General features: G+C 51.8%; 5 protein-coding genes across 5 annotated transcripts; 3 read left to right on the top strand and 2 right to left on the bottom strand.

The window, feature by feature from the left end:
• Positions 1-1103: 1103 nt before the first annotated feature.
• On the top strand, positions 1104-2165 carry LRP88_08620 (uncharacterized protein; the record flags this gene model as incomplete). Its single annotated transcript, XM_083245123.1, has 3 exons — positions 1104-1158; positions 1212-1801; positions 1857-2165. 3 exons carry the CDS (start codon positions 1104-1106, stop codon positions 2163-2165), a joined length of 954 nt encoding a protein of 317 aa, XP_083099617.1.
• Positions 2166-4511: 2346 nt separating this feature from the next.
• Positions 4512-7266, top strand: LRP88_08619 (RNA12 protein-domain-containing protein; the record flags this gene model as incomplete). The annotated part of the gene is made up of 3 exons (XM_083245122.1): positions 4512-4788; positions 4859-5104; positions 5168-7266. The coding sequence occupies 3 exons, from the start codon at positions 4512-4514 to the stop codon at positions 7264-7266; spliced, it is 2622 nt and encodes an 873-aa protein (XP_083099616.1).
• A 971-nt stretch (positions 7267-8237) lies between these two features.
• Positions 8238-8852, top strand: LRP88_08618 (EMI1 family protein; the record flags this gene model as incomplete). Its single annotated transcript, XM_083245121.1, has 1 exon — positions 8238-8852. The coding sequence occupies one exon, from the start codon at positions 8238-8240 to the stop codon at positions 8850-8852; it is 615 nt and encodes a 204-aa protein (XP_083099615.1).
• Positions 8853-9422: 570 nt separating this feature from the next.
• LRP88_08617 (heat shock protein 70 family) lies at positions 9423-11640 on the bottom strand (the record flags this gene model as incomplete). Its single annotated transcript, XM_083245120.1, has 3 exons — positions 9423-10646; positions 10842-11517; positions 11573-11640. The coding sequence occupies 3 exons, from the start codon at positions 11638-11640 to the stop codon at positions 9423-9425; spliced, it is 1968 nt and encodes a 655-aa protein (XP_083099614.1).
• A 2859-nt stretch (positions 11641-14499) lies between these two features.
• LRP88_08616 (2EXR domain-containing protein) lies at positions 14500-15327 on the bottom strand (the record flags this gene model as incomplete). Its single annotated transcript, XM_083245119.1, has 1 exon — positions 14500-15327. The coding sequence occupies one exon, from the start codon at positions 15325-15327 to the stop codon at positions 14500-14502; it is 828 nt and encodes a 275-aa protein (XP_083099613.1).
• Positions 15328-15836: the final 509 nt, after the last annotated feature.

The raw sequence follows: 15836 nt of genomic DNA, 5'->3' as shown, positions 1-15836 counted from the left end.
TAGAGACTGAATTGGTTTGTAGGATCACGACCCCGGGATATAAGCGTTTCATTGGGATACAGGATGACTCCAGGCGATCGATTCTTGCAACCTTGGGCGGATATTGCATTCATATGGTAACGCGTTGCGATGGATGCACAAGGCACTGTTCTATCATACCTCGTACCCGTTCTTTCTTGGTCAAAAGGCTTCACAAGGCCAGGGGGCGGGGGCCTCGGAGCAACTCAATAGAAATATTACAGCTGTAGTACCCGTTCTTTCAACCATGTCTCCCTCTTGGTATGGAGCCCAGGCAAGGATGTGATCTCCCACTTAGTTAATGTCATGTTGATCTCTTTGATATCGAACCACCAAATCCACTTCTGTTTTCAAACTTGAGGTAAATGTCACCTTCATAACCCAGGGTCCCCTTTCCAAACCTATCGGAAGTTTATTCCCCGGACCCTGCACAGTGGTTGGTTCGTCCAACCTAGGATGAAACAGGTACATGTGTTGGGTGAACTTCTCAGCTAACCCTGCTCTCGCAAGCGAAGTACCCTATTTAACAGTTTATACTTCTGCGGCACCCTGTACAGCCGTATTTCCGGTTCCAGACCCTTGTAATCGCTTTCTAAAAGCCTCATCTTCAGAACCGTCGTGGAGAACTATTTCGCAGTTACAGGACTCGCTTTCCGAAGCATACACCTGGCTAGCCTACACTTTACCTCACTTCCTGAGGGAAAGTAGATGAGAAGCGTCCCTGTACTCGCTGCTTCATCCTCAAGGTAGTAAGTGATTTCGAGGCGTTCGAAAGCGTTCCGGCGTTTCCATGAACTATGCGAGGCCAGGGGATGAGCCCTTCTCAAGCATAAGGATCACCATCCCTGAGGGCCAGCGTAGTAGTTGCGGTGAGCATGACGACTTGGCAAGGTAAAGGTGAAGAGACGTCTTAATTGCATATCTCTGAGGTCCCTTTGCGACGGTTTATCACGCCTTGTTGTCTTCCTTATTGTGTTTATTTAACAACCCTGACAATCCCATCCATGCCTTGCGTCAACTTTTCGCTCGTTGCTACCGTAACTCGTCGTTTTCAAATAAACTCATACTTACTTTTTTTGGCAAACATGGCCACCTGGGAAGTCAAGGGCAAGGTCGCGCTCGTCACTGGGGCCGGGTCAGGTGAGTACCTTTCGTGTCGTCGCTATCGTCAATCGCTGATCGATCGTGGCCAGGCCTCAGTCATGCCCTGAGCAAGAGGCTTCTCGAGTCGGGCTGCTCTGTCGTCATGGCAGATCTGAAGCTGCGTCCCGAAGCTCAGGAGACGCTCGACAGCTACCCGCACCCCCCGGCCGAAGCTGCCGGCGCATCTGCCATCTTCCACCAGACTGATCTCTGCGATTGGTCCCAAATCAACTCGCTGTGGGAGACTGCACTGAAAACATTCGGCCATGTCAACCTGCTGGTGAATGGGGCTGGATTATATGAGCCTCCCTTTAGCGACTTCTGGAACCCGCCTGGCATCTCGCCTCTCGCCCAGGATCCTGCTGACGCTCAAGTCGGCATCTACAAGACCTATGCCGTCAACACCATAGCACCCGTGAGGCTGGCACAGATCGCTGTTGAGTACTGGCTACGGCCCGAGAACCGGCACCTTCAGGGCAACATTCTTTGGCTTGCCAGCATGGCCGGCTACATCCATGGGCTTCTGACCCCTTTCTACTACTCAAGCAAAGCTGCTGTCGTCAGCATCTGCAAATCCTTGGGTTCACTGAACAGGGTTGCGGGCATCCGAAATACTGCTATTTGCCCTGGTGTTGTTGATGTATGTCCGACCTCGCTTTGATATGTCTACAGTGACTGGCTAACTTGGCAACCAGACTCCTATTTTTCACGCTCCCTACAGTCGCGAGAGGGTGCAGGCGGACGACCTTATGCTCACGGTAGATGAGCTGATTGATGTTGCCATGGATGGTATCCAGAGTCCGAAGTATGGCAATGGCAATATCGTCGAGGTCTTTTGCGGAGGCACCCAGGAAGCCCATGAGGTCTGTGTTCGGGATGTACCGATGGAGGCCGTATACAACATGGAAGGTCTTGTTGGTCTGGCTGCGGGCACGCACATTATTACCAAGCAGGAACAATTTGAGAAGCAGTTGGCGGAGAAGGGACTGGAGTTTAAGAACTAGATCTTATTTTCTTACTATTATATCCCTCTCTCTTGCGCCAGGCTAGATTATCCTCTCTTAGGAATAATAGTAAAATAAAATAAAAGTAATTAAAAAAAGTAATTAAGGTAAAGGCTTATTAATGAAATAATTACCAAAATATTATTTATTTAAAAAGATTGTTTTTAAAAATTATATAACGTACATGATAAGCTTATGTCCCAGACAAGTATGTGTCCCAAAAATCCCTCAATCTCTCTCTCTTCCATTTGATCAATTAATTCTCAACCACTAAATATGTCTGAATTCAATAGCGAGGGTAATATACTTCTTGCCCTTCAAGCGCTTCAAAATAACCCAAAATTACGCATCCGACGCGCTGCATCAATCTATAATGTCTGCCCTAAAAAGCTAGGTCGCCGCCAGAAAGGCATGCAATCTCGACGCGATTGGATTCCTAAATCACGTAAACTATCTGATCTAGAGGAACAGATCATTATTCAGTTCATTCTCGACCTAGATTCGCGAGGATTTCCCCCGCGACTGCGTGGTGTTGAAGAAATGGCCAACCGATTGCTCGCCGACCGCGACGCGCTACCCGTCGGCAAGCGCTGGGCTTCCAACTTCATCAAGCGGCACCCGGACCTTAAGACGCGTTTTTTTCGGAAATACGACTACCAGAGAGCCAAGTGCGAGGATCCAGCTATTATCCGTGACTGGTTTACGCTTGTGGCGAACACGATCGCGAAGTATGGCATCCAATTAGAAGATATCTACAACTTTGACGAGACTGGCTTTATGATGGGCATAATTCAAAGCGGAATAGTCGTCACAGGCACAGATAGGCGTGGAAAGCCAAAATTAGTGCAGCCTGGAAACCGGGAATGGATTACAGTTATCCAAGCGATCAATGCAGAAGGCTGGGCGATCCCGCCGTTTATCATCGGTGCGGGCCAATATCACCTCGCCAACTGGTACCGAGAAAGCAACCTCCCGGGCGATTGGGCTATTGCGACGACCCAAAATGGCTGGACAGATAACGAGACTGGTCTAGAGTGGCTAAAGCACTTTGACCGGTGTACAACCAATCGATCAATTGGTTCCTATCGTCTCTTGATCCTCGATGGCCACGAAAGTCATCATTCTATCGATTTTGAGAGATATTGCCAGGATAACAATATTATCACGCTCTGTATGCCGCCTCATTCATCTCATCTACTTCAGCCCCTTGACGTCGGGTGCTTCAGCGTGCTCAAGAGCGCTTACGGTCAAGAAATAGAGCATCTGATCAGATGCTCTATAACCCACGTTTCAAAGACCGAGTTCTTTCCGGCCTTCCACGCCGCATTTCAGGCCACCATGACGGAAAAAAATATCAAGTCAGCCTTCAGAGGAGCTGGGCTTATTCCTCTTGACCCGGAAAGTGTGGTCTCGAAGCTTGATGTGCAGCTACGGACTCCAACGCCTGCCGAGGAGGTGGCTGAACCCTTGACCCCTTGGGTCTCAAAGACCCCAAAGACCGTGCTTGAGGCTCAATCTCAGTCAGAATACCTCGAGACACGAGTTAAAAGGCATAAAAGTAGCTCCCCAGAGTCAATTCTAGAAGCTATACGGTCTTCTTCTAAGGGAACAAAGATAGTTATGCATAAGGTTGCCTTACTCGAGGCCAGGGTCAAAGATCTTGAACAGGCAAATGAGATACTAAGCCGGCGCCGGAGGGCAAAAAGGACTAGACTACAGAAAAGAGGGGTGATGACAGTAGAGGAAGGAAGGCAGGCAATTGATCAAATGGATGTTGATGCGCAGGTAGTGGCCGAATCGTCGCGGAGTGGTGGTCAAGGGAGGTCGGCGCGACCGGGGGTTCGGCATTGTGGTGTCTGCGGCAAGCCTGGTCATAATGCAAGAACCTGTCAGGTAGTGATTGAGACGTCTGGGGAAGAGTATAGTGAGTAGTTTTAATTGATCGAATGGTTTATGGTGTTTTTATAGCGATTTCTAATATGAAGGGTAAAGATTTTTGGGACACATACTTGTCTGGGACATAAGCTTATCATGTACGTTATATATTTAAAATAACTAGGGGAAAAAGGGTACTAAAAAGAGCCTATTAAATAACCCTATGGTAGAGCTAGATCGGCTTAGTGGGTTGGGTTGTCTGATTTTCTCCGTCATCGACGATGACCTCATTGGCAACCGAGGTAGGAGCTAACAACTGCGAAAGCTCTTTCCGGGTCTGGTCTGCCAGCAAGCCTCCACCAAAACCGGTCGCGTTTCTTTGCTTGGAACCATCGTCCCTGCTTCTCCCTCTTCCTCTTTCTCTTTCCATATTCCCTTCAACAGCATGCGCGCTTCTGGGATCCAATCGTCATGATCCCTAGTCGAGGTGGCCTTGCGACGGCCGCGCTCCTTGCTGCGCGCCGGTCGCTTCCGTCTTCACCACGATCGCTCGGCCTTGGTCTCGTAGCAGCGTCGCATTTCCGACATTTTGACCAGAATGTGATCCGGCGGCCCGTCAGTCGTGTTTGGGAGAGCACGACAGTCAATCCGGATGCGGCTGCTGTGCCTCCACATGCTTCAGAAGAGGGGGCTGATAAGAGTGGGCATATCGTCACCCACTCCAACGAGTCCATTCTCTTCTTCGACAGTACGATCCTCCCTAGTATAGGCCTAGATATAATGGGCTAGATCAATTGACCATTCTCTGACTCTTGCAGACATCTTCCCACTCAAGCTCAGCAGTGTGCTAAGCCGCCCTTACAAGACGGACTACGAAGTCACCGACCTGCTCAAGCGTTTCGAGACATCCTCTCTGGGTATCTTGGACCCAATCCGCCTAGTCAAGACAGCCATACCGGAAGACCTACCGATTAAGGTTACAGAAATTCTGCCACGGCTAAAGGATGGAGGCGCATATGTCAAGTTCCGGCATGATGCCAACATAGACCCTGCAGAGATTGAAGGTATGGATGTCAAAGAGGGAGCCTTTGTTTGTACCGCCGGCTAACAACATCCTTCCCGAATAGCTCAGTTGGCCAAGAGCCTCAAGGAGAGGCCTATTAAGCCTTGGTTCAGCCTCTTTCGCCCTGTCAACGCCCGCCTTGTGCAGGGCACTCCATGGCTCGAGGACCTGTATCGCTTTCCGTCAAGCCTCATCAAGGTCGAATTTGTTCCTCCGATCCCTGGAACCGCCCCTGAAGAACTCCCAGAAGAGACCCTTTACACCCTGTTCCGCAAGTACGGCAAGATCGCAGACATTATACCTCAGCCTACCGATTCAAAGGTCACACCTCGCTATGCTCATCTTGGGTTCCCCGTGACAAGGGATGCCATCATGGCTCGCAACTGTATGCATGGCTTCATTGTGAGCGAGGCTCTTGGAGGCGGCAATAGCGGTACCAAGCTTCGATTGTCTTTTGAGAAGCGCGTCAAGGCGCACAGCATCTGGAACTGGCTGACTAGCCATCCCCGTATCGTTATCCCTGTCATCGCTGCCCTGGTTGCCGGTCTCTCGGTTCTCATTTTCGACCCTATTCGCGAGTTCTTCATCAAGCTTCATGTTCAGCACTCGCTGGAATTCAAGGATTCCAAGATTTACAAGTGGTTTAAGAAGCAGACTGGCAACTTTGGGTTGATAGGAAAGAAGAAGAGCAATGACGGTCTGAGTGAAGTTTGGAATCATCGACGTGATGCGATTGAAAAGGTTCATGGCTGGCTTGATGAGACATCCGACACATTCATTGTCGTCACTGGGCCTAAGGGCTCGGGCAAAGTCGAAATGGTCATGGAGCAGGCTCTGGAAGGTCGCAAGAACGTGCTCAAACTGGACTGCAGGCGAATTGTCGAGGCCAGAGGCGAAGCTGGCACCATCAAGCGGCTCGCAGCTGCTGTTGGTTACCGTCCTGTCTTCTCTTGGGCCAATAGCATGAGCAGCATGATCGACCTCGCCGTGCAAAGCACCACGGGTGTCAAGGCCGGATTTTCGGAAACCCTCGAGTCTCAGCTCAACAAGATTCTGCAGACGACAACTGGCGCCCTCAAGGATGTTGCCGTTTCATCTCGCAACAAGAAGGATAGCGATGCCAAACTGTCAGAGGATGCCTGGCTCGAGGCTCACCCTGAGCGCAGACCTGTCATCGTCGTCGACAACTTTCTCCACAAGGGCGAGGAGAACAGCATCATTTACGACAAGATCGCCGAGTGGGCAGCAACTGTGGTTCAGAACAATGTTGCTCATGTCATCTTCCTGACCACCGACTCGGCCTACTCGAAGCCCCTGGCCAAGGCCTTGCCTGATCGACTCTTCCGTACAGTCTCTTTTGGTGACCTCGCCCCCGATGTTGCCAAGAACTTTGTTCTCAGCCGCCTCAAAGACCAGATCGCTGCTGAGGAGAAGGCGCGCCAGGAAGACGGCGATGATGCTGAGAAGCGCCCGATGCCACGCCTGAACATGATGGAGCTCGACCAGTGTATCGACACGCTCGGCGGCCGACTCACTGACTTGGAGTTCCTAGCACGTCGTCTCCGGACTGGCCAATCTCCCAAGGAGGCGGTGGAGGAGATTGTCTCTGAGACTGCCACTGATATTGTTCGCATGTTCCTCCTGGGTAAGCCCTCTGACATTGAGGGCAAGAAGTTTTCTTCCCAGCAGGCGTGGCATCTCATCAAGTCCCTTGCCCAGAACCCAAACCTACGGTATAACCAGATTCTCCTCTCGGCGCCCTTTTCCTCGGCCGCAGCAGCGGGTGCAACCGACGCAGATGCGGCTATCGACAGCCTAGCCAGCTCAGAGCTCATTGCCGTTCAATCGTATCAGGGCCGACCGATGACCATCACGGCTGGCAAGCCTCTCCACCAAGCCGCCTTCTCGGTGCTTCTGCACGATCGTGTGCTCAAGGCCAAGATGGACTACGACATCCTCAACGACTCGTCCAAGGCTGAGGCCCGTTCCATTGACAAGGTCGAGAATGAGCTGGCACTGCTCGGTAGCCTACCCCGACAGACTGGTGAGACAGCAGGACGCATCACTTTCCTGCTCCGCAAGCTCGAGGATAGTCAAGCCAAGATTGCCAAGTGGGATAGGGAGATGACTGAGTTGAAGAAGGTCTTGAGCGAGGAGTTTTGATGGGTTTTGTAGATTATGTCTGATGCCCTCTTTGGAGCCGTCATGACACTCAACAACAGGATTTGTAAAGTCAGGTTATTGCTATTTGTAGTTGAGCGCACTCATCTCAATTGAATCAACATACCATCTCAAGTTACGATATAGAGCTCTCTACCTGGGATTTAAAAAGAAGATTATCGATCCATTACTATCGACTCTTTGAGCCGTGCTAGCTGTTTGAAGAATCAGCCAGGCTCTCAACAGCATATAGTTATTATCAAGGCTTTGGCTTGTGTTGAGGAATGTTAGCTGCCTAAGCACGCTGGCCAGGACAGTCACGATATTGAAACGGCAAAGCATCCAAGCCTCTCAAAAATATGACTTTTCATAAGTCTATATACATAGAGAGCAATTGGAAAAGAGTATTTGAGAATATCAATATTTACCAATCCTATTTTATCACTTACACATAATCGCAACACCCTAGCACACTCTGAACTCCATCAAACATATGAAGAATCAACAATCACCCAACATAGTGGAAAGATCAACATTAAGTATATAAGCTCCTTGTCAAATATTTATCACTTCAGATCAAAATATGCTTCAATTACTCTCCCATCAATCGCATCCAAGGCAACGTCTACCTTCGTGCAACAAACGTCCTCTCTCGGCACCTCGGCAAATCCATTTTCCCGACGCAACCTGCGCATCTTGACCACCGCGAAAATCCAATGAGCACCACGCGCAGAAGACGACCTGGACGAGAGACACAAGGAGGGCGTTGATTTCAATTCCATCAGGCAACGATACCTACGGCAGTCACGAGACGAGACCTTGTTCCTTGGCACGACACAATACAATTGCGACGTGAAACCACTCCTCGACTGATCGACTCTTTCTGCCATCGGCGGCACGCAAAGTCCAGACTCTGATATCCAACGACATCGACCGAAGCATCCTCCCTCATAACTATACACACATCCGTTGCCATGGGCTGGCTATGGTCTTCGTCCAACAAGGACAAGCCGTCCACACCCACTGAAGAAGCACCTCCCACTCCCACACCGACACAACAACCTCCAACCTCAACCTCGACATCCTCCACCACAGACCCCGAGATCCAAAAGTTCATCGACCTCTTCGAGTCCGAAAAGAACGCCAAGCCCGAAACCCCCTCACAAAAAGACCAACAGTCTTCATCATTACCATCATGGCTCACCCTCAAGAAATCAACACGAGCCACGGCCCCCACCCCCTCCGACATACCCCCCCGCGACACCCTCTCCGAAGCCCTCCTCCCGACCGACATGTCATGCCGGCAGGCCTTTGACCAGGCGTGGGCCTGCAACTCGATGGGGGGACAGTGGAACGCCGTCTACCGCTACGGCGAGATGCGGTCCTGCAGCGAGCACTGGGACGACTTTTGGTTCTGCATGCGCACAAAGGGATACTCCCCCGAGATGCGCGAGAAGGCCATCCGCGAGCACTACCGCGCAAAGGAGTTTGTAAAGTACGGGCCGGGCAAGCCTAGCAGTGAGGATGTGTGGGAGAGTCGGGAAGAAAGGCTTCCTGAAGGTTCAACATTTAACCAGCCCATTGAATAATATGGTTCTGCCGCAGCAGCTGGCTTGGGATTCGATTATTGTTATTATTACTTGGTATGAGAACATGAAGGGGATTTACTGTATACTAGAACATCACACTATGGGACAGACATTACGACCAGAGAGAGTCATGACTACACAATCCACTACATCCAGTCATCCCCAACTTCTGTATGGACAACTCCACAAAGGCCAAGATCTGCCTTCTCAAAGGCCTCTATCTCATGACAATAATTCATGGACAAGACCAAAACCTTGGGTTGTTTGGCTAGTACCCAACCTTGGAGGATATCCAGACATGAAAGTTATGTTGTTGTTTAGACATCACAAAACATCACATTGTTCAAGGGAGAAATCATTCATGAATGTCTTAATTCATCGATTCATTAAAGTACAGTCCTGGGTAAACCACCGAGCTTTTCCCTGTTCATAACCGTGAAATGCAGAAAAACAAAGGCAGAAATCTAATCATCGCATCATCCCTCGATGACCCCTAGCCTCCCGCATCGCACTCCTGGATGCTTGACCATTCTAGAAGTCGAGACTGATGTTGTTGGGGTATCAAAGAATTTAGTCGACCTCCTCGACGGTAGGACCGTCATCGCCACCGTGGCCAGCGGCACCACCAGGGCCGCCAGCACCAGGGAAGCCACCGGGACCGCCAGCGCCGGGCATGCCACCGGGCATGCCACCCTCGCCGCCGGAGCCGTAGAACTTCATCATGATGGGGTTGGCAATACCCTCAAGCTCCTTCTGGTGCTCCTCGTACTCCTCACGAGTAGCCTGCTGGTTGTCGTCGAGCCACTCAACGACCTTGTCAATCTCGGCCTTGAGCTTGTCCTTGTCGGCAGCCTCAATCTTCTCCTCGACCTTGGGGTCGGAGAGAGTGTTGCGGAGAGAGTACGCGTAGGACTCAAGACCGTTCTTGGCAGCGACACGGCGGCCCTCAGCCTCATCCTCCTCCTTGTACTTCTCGGCATCGGAAAGCATGCGCTCGATATCCTCCTTGGAGAGGCGGCCCTTGTCGTTGGTGATGACAATCTTGTTGGACTTGCCGGTGCCCTTCTCAACGGCGGAGACGTTCATGATACCGTTGGCATCAAGATCGAAAGTGACCTCAATCTGGGGGACACCACGGGGGGCAGGGGGGATACCGGTGAGCTCGAACTTGCCGAGAAGGTTGTTGTCCTTGGTGCGCTGACGCTCACCCTCGTAGACCTGGATGAGGACACCAGGCTGGTTGTCGGAGAAGGTAGAGAAGACCTCAGACTTCTTGGTGGGGATGGTGGTGTTGCGGGGGATGAGCTTGGTCATCATACCACCAGCAGTCTCGATACCGAGGGAGAGAGGGGCGACATCGAGAAGCAGGATCTCGTTGGTGGCCTTGGAAGAAGTGTCACCGGACAGAATGGCAGCCTGGACGGCGGCACCGTAGGCAACAGCCTCATCGGGGTTGATGGACTTGTTGGGCTCCTTTCCGTTGAAGTAGTCGGTGATGAGCTTCTGGACACGGGGGATACGGGTAGATCCACCGACGAGAACGATCTCGTGGACAAGGGACTTGTCGATCTTGGCGTCACCGAGGACACGGTCGACAGGCTGAATGGTGGATCGGAAGAGATCCTGGCAGAGCTCCTCGAAACGGGCTCGGGTGATGGAGGTGTAGAAATCAATACCCTCGAAGAGAGAGTCAATCTCGATGGAGGTCTGAGCGGAAGAAGAAAGGGTTCGCTTGGCACGCTCGCAAGCGGTTCGGAGACGTCGGAGAGCACGGACGTTGGTAGAGAGATCCTTCTGTGAGGGGTGTTAGTATATGCTTTGACAAATCATGACAAAGAATGCGATGATGTGAGGAAATCAAAGTCCATCATAAGGAAGGTGGGGGCGGGGTAATGGACAGTGATTCACGATTGAATCCAAGGAGTGAAACCATGGAAAAAATCGCAAAAACTCAAAAAGAATGGGGATGAGGGAAAGAGAATTACTAACCTTGTGCTTGCGCTTGAACTCATTCACGAAGTGGTTGACCAGACGGTTATCGAAATCCTCACCACCCAGGTGAGTGTCACCGGCAGTCGACTTGACCTCGAAGATACCCTCCTCAATGGTCAGGAGAGAAACATCGAAGGTACCACCACCGAGATCGAAGATAAGGACGTTGCGCTCACCCTCGATCTTCTTGTCGAGACCGTAGGCGATGGCAGCGGCGGTAGGCTCGTTGATGATTCGGAGAACGTTGAGGCCAGCAATGAGACCAGCATCCTTGGTAGCCTGACGCTGGGAGTCGTTGAAGTAGGCAGGAACGGTAACGACAGCGTTGTTGACGGTCTCACCAAGGTAAGACTCGGCGGTCTCTCGCATCTTGGTGAGGACCATGGAGGAGATCTCCTCGGGGGTGAAGGTCTTCTGCTCGCCCTTGAACTCAACCTCGATGATAGGCTTGCCACCCTTGTCAATGATCTTGAAGGGGAAGTGCTTCATGTCGGCCTGGACCTCAGGGTCGGCGAACTTGCGACCGATCAAACGCTTGGCATCGAAGACAGTGTTCTGGGGGTTCATGGCGACCTGGTTCTTGGCGGCATCACCGATCAGACGCTCGGTGTCGGTGAAACCGACGAAAGAGGGAGTGGTTCGGTTACCCTGGTCGTTGGCGATAATGTCGCATCTGGAGAATGGTTAGAAGCTGTTGATGAAGAAATGATGAAGGGAAAAGAGCTTACCGGTCCTCACGGAAGATACCCACGCAAGAGTACGTGGTACCCAAATCGATACCGACGGCGGGACCCATTTTGTGTGATGTGTGTGAAGATGTGTAATATGCGGAAGAAGAGAGATGAACGCGGGGAGAAAGGAAAAGGAAATCGCAGTTGCTTCAAAGGGGGGGATGGAGGTATTTGAAGACTTGAGAGGGTATCTGAGAGATGTGTTGTTGTGAGAAGAAAATCGGATTGCGGTGCAGCAGTCGCAAAAGGTGCTAAATAAAGGCGGGTGCCAAGGTTCGATGCGGTTCTGCGCTGTTCCAAGGAGCCCACTTCCTCAGAGCTTCTGTGGATGTGCGTCGCTTCTGGGGAGTGCAGGGGGGGTCTACCGCCTTCTGGGCGCTGCTAGGCGTTGCTGGGGGGGGGCGTGCAGGGGCGTTTGAGGAACCCTCTAGCAGCTGCGAGCGCCTGGCAGATCTGTTGTGCCCCACCAAAAAATGGGAACCTGCGGCGGCGTCTCCTGGACAATGGATGGGGATCTCGCTGGTTTGCTGCTTCTGGGAGATTCTTGAAGCCGCTGGGTGCAATTCGAGCATGTCCACTCGCTTCTCGTTTGTTCCCGCGTCGTCTTTTCGCCGTTTGGCTCGTACGCGGTGCCTGCCTGTGCCTGCCTGTGCTCGTTGATGTCATCCCCCTCCAAAAACCACTACCAAAAACCTTCCCCTCCCGAAAATTCCATCGCGGGGCATCCGAGCCAGGGTCAGCCAAGCTCAAGGTGTCGAATACCTGATCAGCAATGGGGTGCTAGGCTCAGATTCAAGTACACGCTACTTCTGCCCCACCAACGACATCAGGCTGACCGAGAGCTCCCTCATTGACTGCCCCTCCTCGACTGACTCTGCTCCAGCTGCATTGATTTTTTTCCTTTGTCGCTCTTCTCTCCCTGTGGTCTAGGCAGAGTCACCGTAGACAGCTTAGACTACGCCGCCATCATCGAGTGTCTGAATTGATCAACCTTTTGTGGCAATGAATAGGAAAATTCTGATATTTTCTGCTATCAAACTGGGCATTCGGCCGGAAGGCGAGCAACTGGACATCGGCTATCTTACGACCTTGATGAAACAGGTTTGAATGCCTTGCTGTCCAACTACCTAAGCTGCTGGCTACCGCTACTTTGAAAATGCAGGCATGCAGGCAGCCAGGCACTCTGAGATGCAGCTGGAGCACACCTATTTTTCCTGCTTTGCTTCCATTCGGGGACTGTCCTCTCTCGGCCTGGCACACCCAAGAAGAAAGTCAGACAGAAAAAAACGGGTACGTATCGCTCATGGCTGGATCCTTGCAGGACGGAGTCCATATCAATCAGGCTGATGGAGGGCTTCCATCGGCGTCCTTGCTTGGTCCGTCAGTGCCTCACTGCAACTCGAACTGTCAACAAATGCATGTTTAATCTTTAGAGACCCGTTAGGCCCCTGATTCCATCATCCCCGGGGGTGGGTCCGCCCGTCGATGCTCTTCTCTGGCCATCTTTTCCTTGCCTCTCCCGTGGTGAGAAGCGTCGCATCCTCACCTTCGTGGCGCTTCCATGGCTCTCTGTGGGTTGCTGCCACGGCATCCACTTGGGCTCCAGGGCTGAGGCGTGGCGTAGCCGACCCTGGAGCCATTCGGCGTTTTTCGCTGCTGCCCAATTGAGTGTCCAGGCAACCGACAGTCAGACAATCGATTCGACGAGATGAGGCCCTGTCTGTCTGTTGTGCTTGTTGGTTTGGCAGTCCTGGGTTGGTTGGCTTGTAACTTTTTGGGTTTCACTGCGGCGGCCGCCTCCCTTTCAAGGCACCACCACCACCAGCTCCATGATCCAGGTACCATACAGCTGGATGGCGTCCATTGGCTCTAGGTAGACAACCCGATGCAGTCAAATTCGTAGCCCCAGTTGCACTTACCTCTGCCTTTATCTCTACCAGCCTTCAATCGACGTGCACTGTAGGTGGGTTGGAGCCGTCTCCAAGCAACTGGATTGCCGGTGGGGCCGATGTCGTGATGGTCCGCAAAACGAGGTCGGGATCGTCAACCTGTTTAGCTGCTCCAAACCTACCCTACCCTGAACTTGGAGGCTTCCCAAGTGCCCGCTTTTGGCGAGATTGGACGAGCGAATGATGCATCATCATGGAACCCATTCTCCATGTCTGCTCATTTTGATGCACGATGAACCTTAGCATGCGTTAGATCGAGATGGCCGGTGGGAGGGAGTCTCTCCATTCAAGAGACACCCCTCTGTTCAACGTCACTCAGTTGCCAGCGATGAAGTTAGATAACGCTCACCAATTGATTGGTCGAGCGCCTGGTTTAACCCTCCTAATGTAGTCAACGAGATGTTTTCTGGAAACTTTCATGGGATAGGTATGGTATGGTCAGCTCTTAGCAAGACAAGTCCAGTCTTTACGTGAACAAGGCGAGCATCATCAACGACCGCTGCACGACGTCTGCCATATCCAATGCTTGACAACCATATGCAGGATAATGAGACGAATCACCCCCTTCATTCCTCATAGACGCCCGAATTCAAAGTCTCGATAATGAGTATCGATGGTATCGCCATGCTGCCCACCCTTTAAGCGTCAGTCTGAGTCTTGGGCCAGAAGAGCCGCCGTGATCACTGCAACGGGACAAGCTTCTGAGAGGAGGATATTCACCTTTCTCCAACGTCAAATATGTGTATATATCTACAAGAGGTCAAAATCTTGATCACTAGAGTCGGTTCGTGGTCGTTAGTTTGCAAGGCCAATATAGGATCATCATTGATACACTCCCGTAAACTGCCTTGATAAAAAATTCCTCTATGTCTATAAATTCCTCTATGTCTATAGCTTGAGCTCAACATGTAATCACCAATAAGCAAACCGCATCTCACGAGCCGACCAGCGTGCCCCAAACCCAGTCTATGTCCCTCAAAGATCTGCTACAAAACCCGACAGGTCCTCTTCCTGAATCATCATCATCTGCTTATGCGCCATCTTCGAACTCGTCTGAGTCGTCGATCCGCCCAGCCACCCGCTCCAGATCTTCTGCATCACATTGTCCGGGCTCATCAGCTTACTACCCTTGACGGCCTCGTCATCTCCCTCGCCCACCGTCAGCAGGAGCCTCTCAATGGTAGGAAATCCATCAACGACGTGCCACAGGCACCCGAAAACCTGGTCGCTCTCCTGGCGCGGATAGCCCAGCTCGGCCAGCATGCAGGCCACGTGCCGTACCCTTCGCGTGTCCTCGCGGCGCAGGAAATACACCATGGGCGAGTTGAAGCCGTACGAGTCGTAAGCCTCCAACTCACCCGCCAGCCAGACGGCATCGAGCGCAAAGTTGAACCAGACCCGTGCGGGCGCCGAAACGGGCGTGTCTGAGAGGAGCTTGGAGATGCGCCAGGAAAAGGTGAGCTCGTAGTGCTCCAGCGCGAGATACCGCGACTCGCGATTGACGTGTAGGAGAACCGGTACTGATCTGCCGTGAGATCGTGAGTCGAGTTCCTTAATTCTCTCACCAAGGCGCTCATCGCGCTGCATACAGCAGACGACGACGATGCGCGGCTGGATGAGGCAGGACCATATCCTCAGGCGCAGCTCAGGAGGGAGCTGCGTGAACTGGGGAAATGCGGTGAGCGAGGATGGCGATGTCTTCTTGGCATGTGGATGCTCCGAGAGGCCATCATCAAACGTGCGAAACTCGAGCCAGAATCGAGGGTTCGGGCTCTGCTCCTCGTCAACCTCCATGTCCTTCATGATGGCGGGTTAAGGATGAGGATAACGTGACTCAATTGGCCTAGAAAGTGTAAAAAACCAATATTCAAGCCAGGTCTGATGGGAAACTTCACGTTTTTGGCGGGGGTTTGAGATAAAATAGACGCATCGCATTCGCATCCATGTTTTCCCGTAAGGCCCAAGGTCAGGTCATGCGATTATTGCCGGGAATTGGTCCTGGCTAATCATTTGCTGTCACTGCAATACATAGACGGCCCGACGGAACTTGGCGCCCCGTGTTCTTTACTTTATCTAAGGAAACCTTGCTATTTCGAGAGGTTATAAGCTGCATTCCGGGGATATATGCGTGTCATAAGTACGGCAGAGTCAACATGTTGTAACCATCTCTTTGATACAGAGTTGACTCTGAGGCGCCGATCTCGGCACCCTGATAATCAGTGTCACCGCCCATCGTGATAACGCGTCTCACGGTTGCCCAAGCAAGCTCCATAACACTATTAAACAAACAAAGGGTATATTCTATCTTGCGC

This window comes from Fusarium phalaenopsidis, assembly GCF_050370095.1.
Source record: "Fusarium phalaenopsidis strain FUZ10S chromosome Unknown contig_32302, whole genome shotgun sequence".
In the NCBI taxonomy this organism is placed as follows: Eukaryota; Fungi; Ascomycota; class Sordariomycetes; order Hypocreales; family Nectriaceae; genus Fusarium; species Fusarium phalaenopsidis.
Note: the sequence above shows the minus strand (reverse complement) of the source record. Positions and strands in the feature narration are given on the sequence as shown.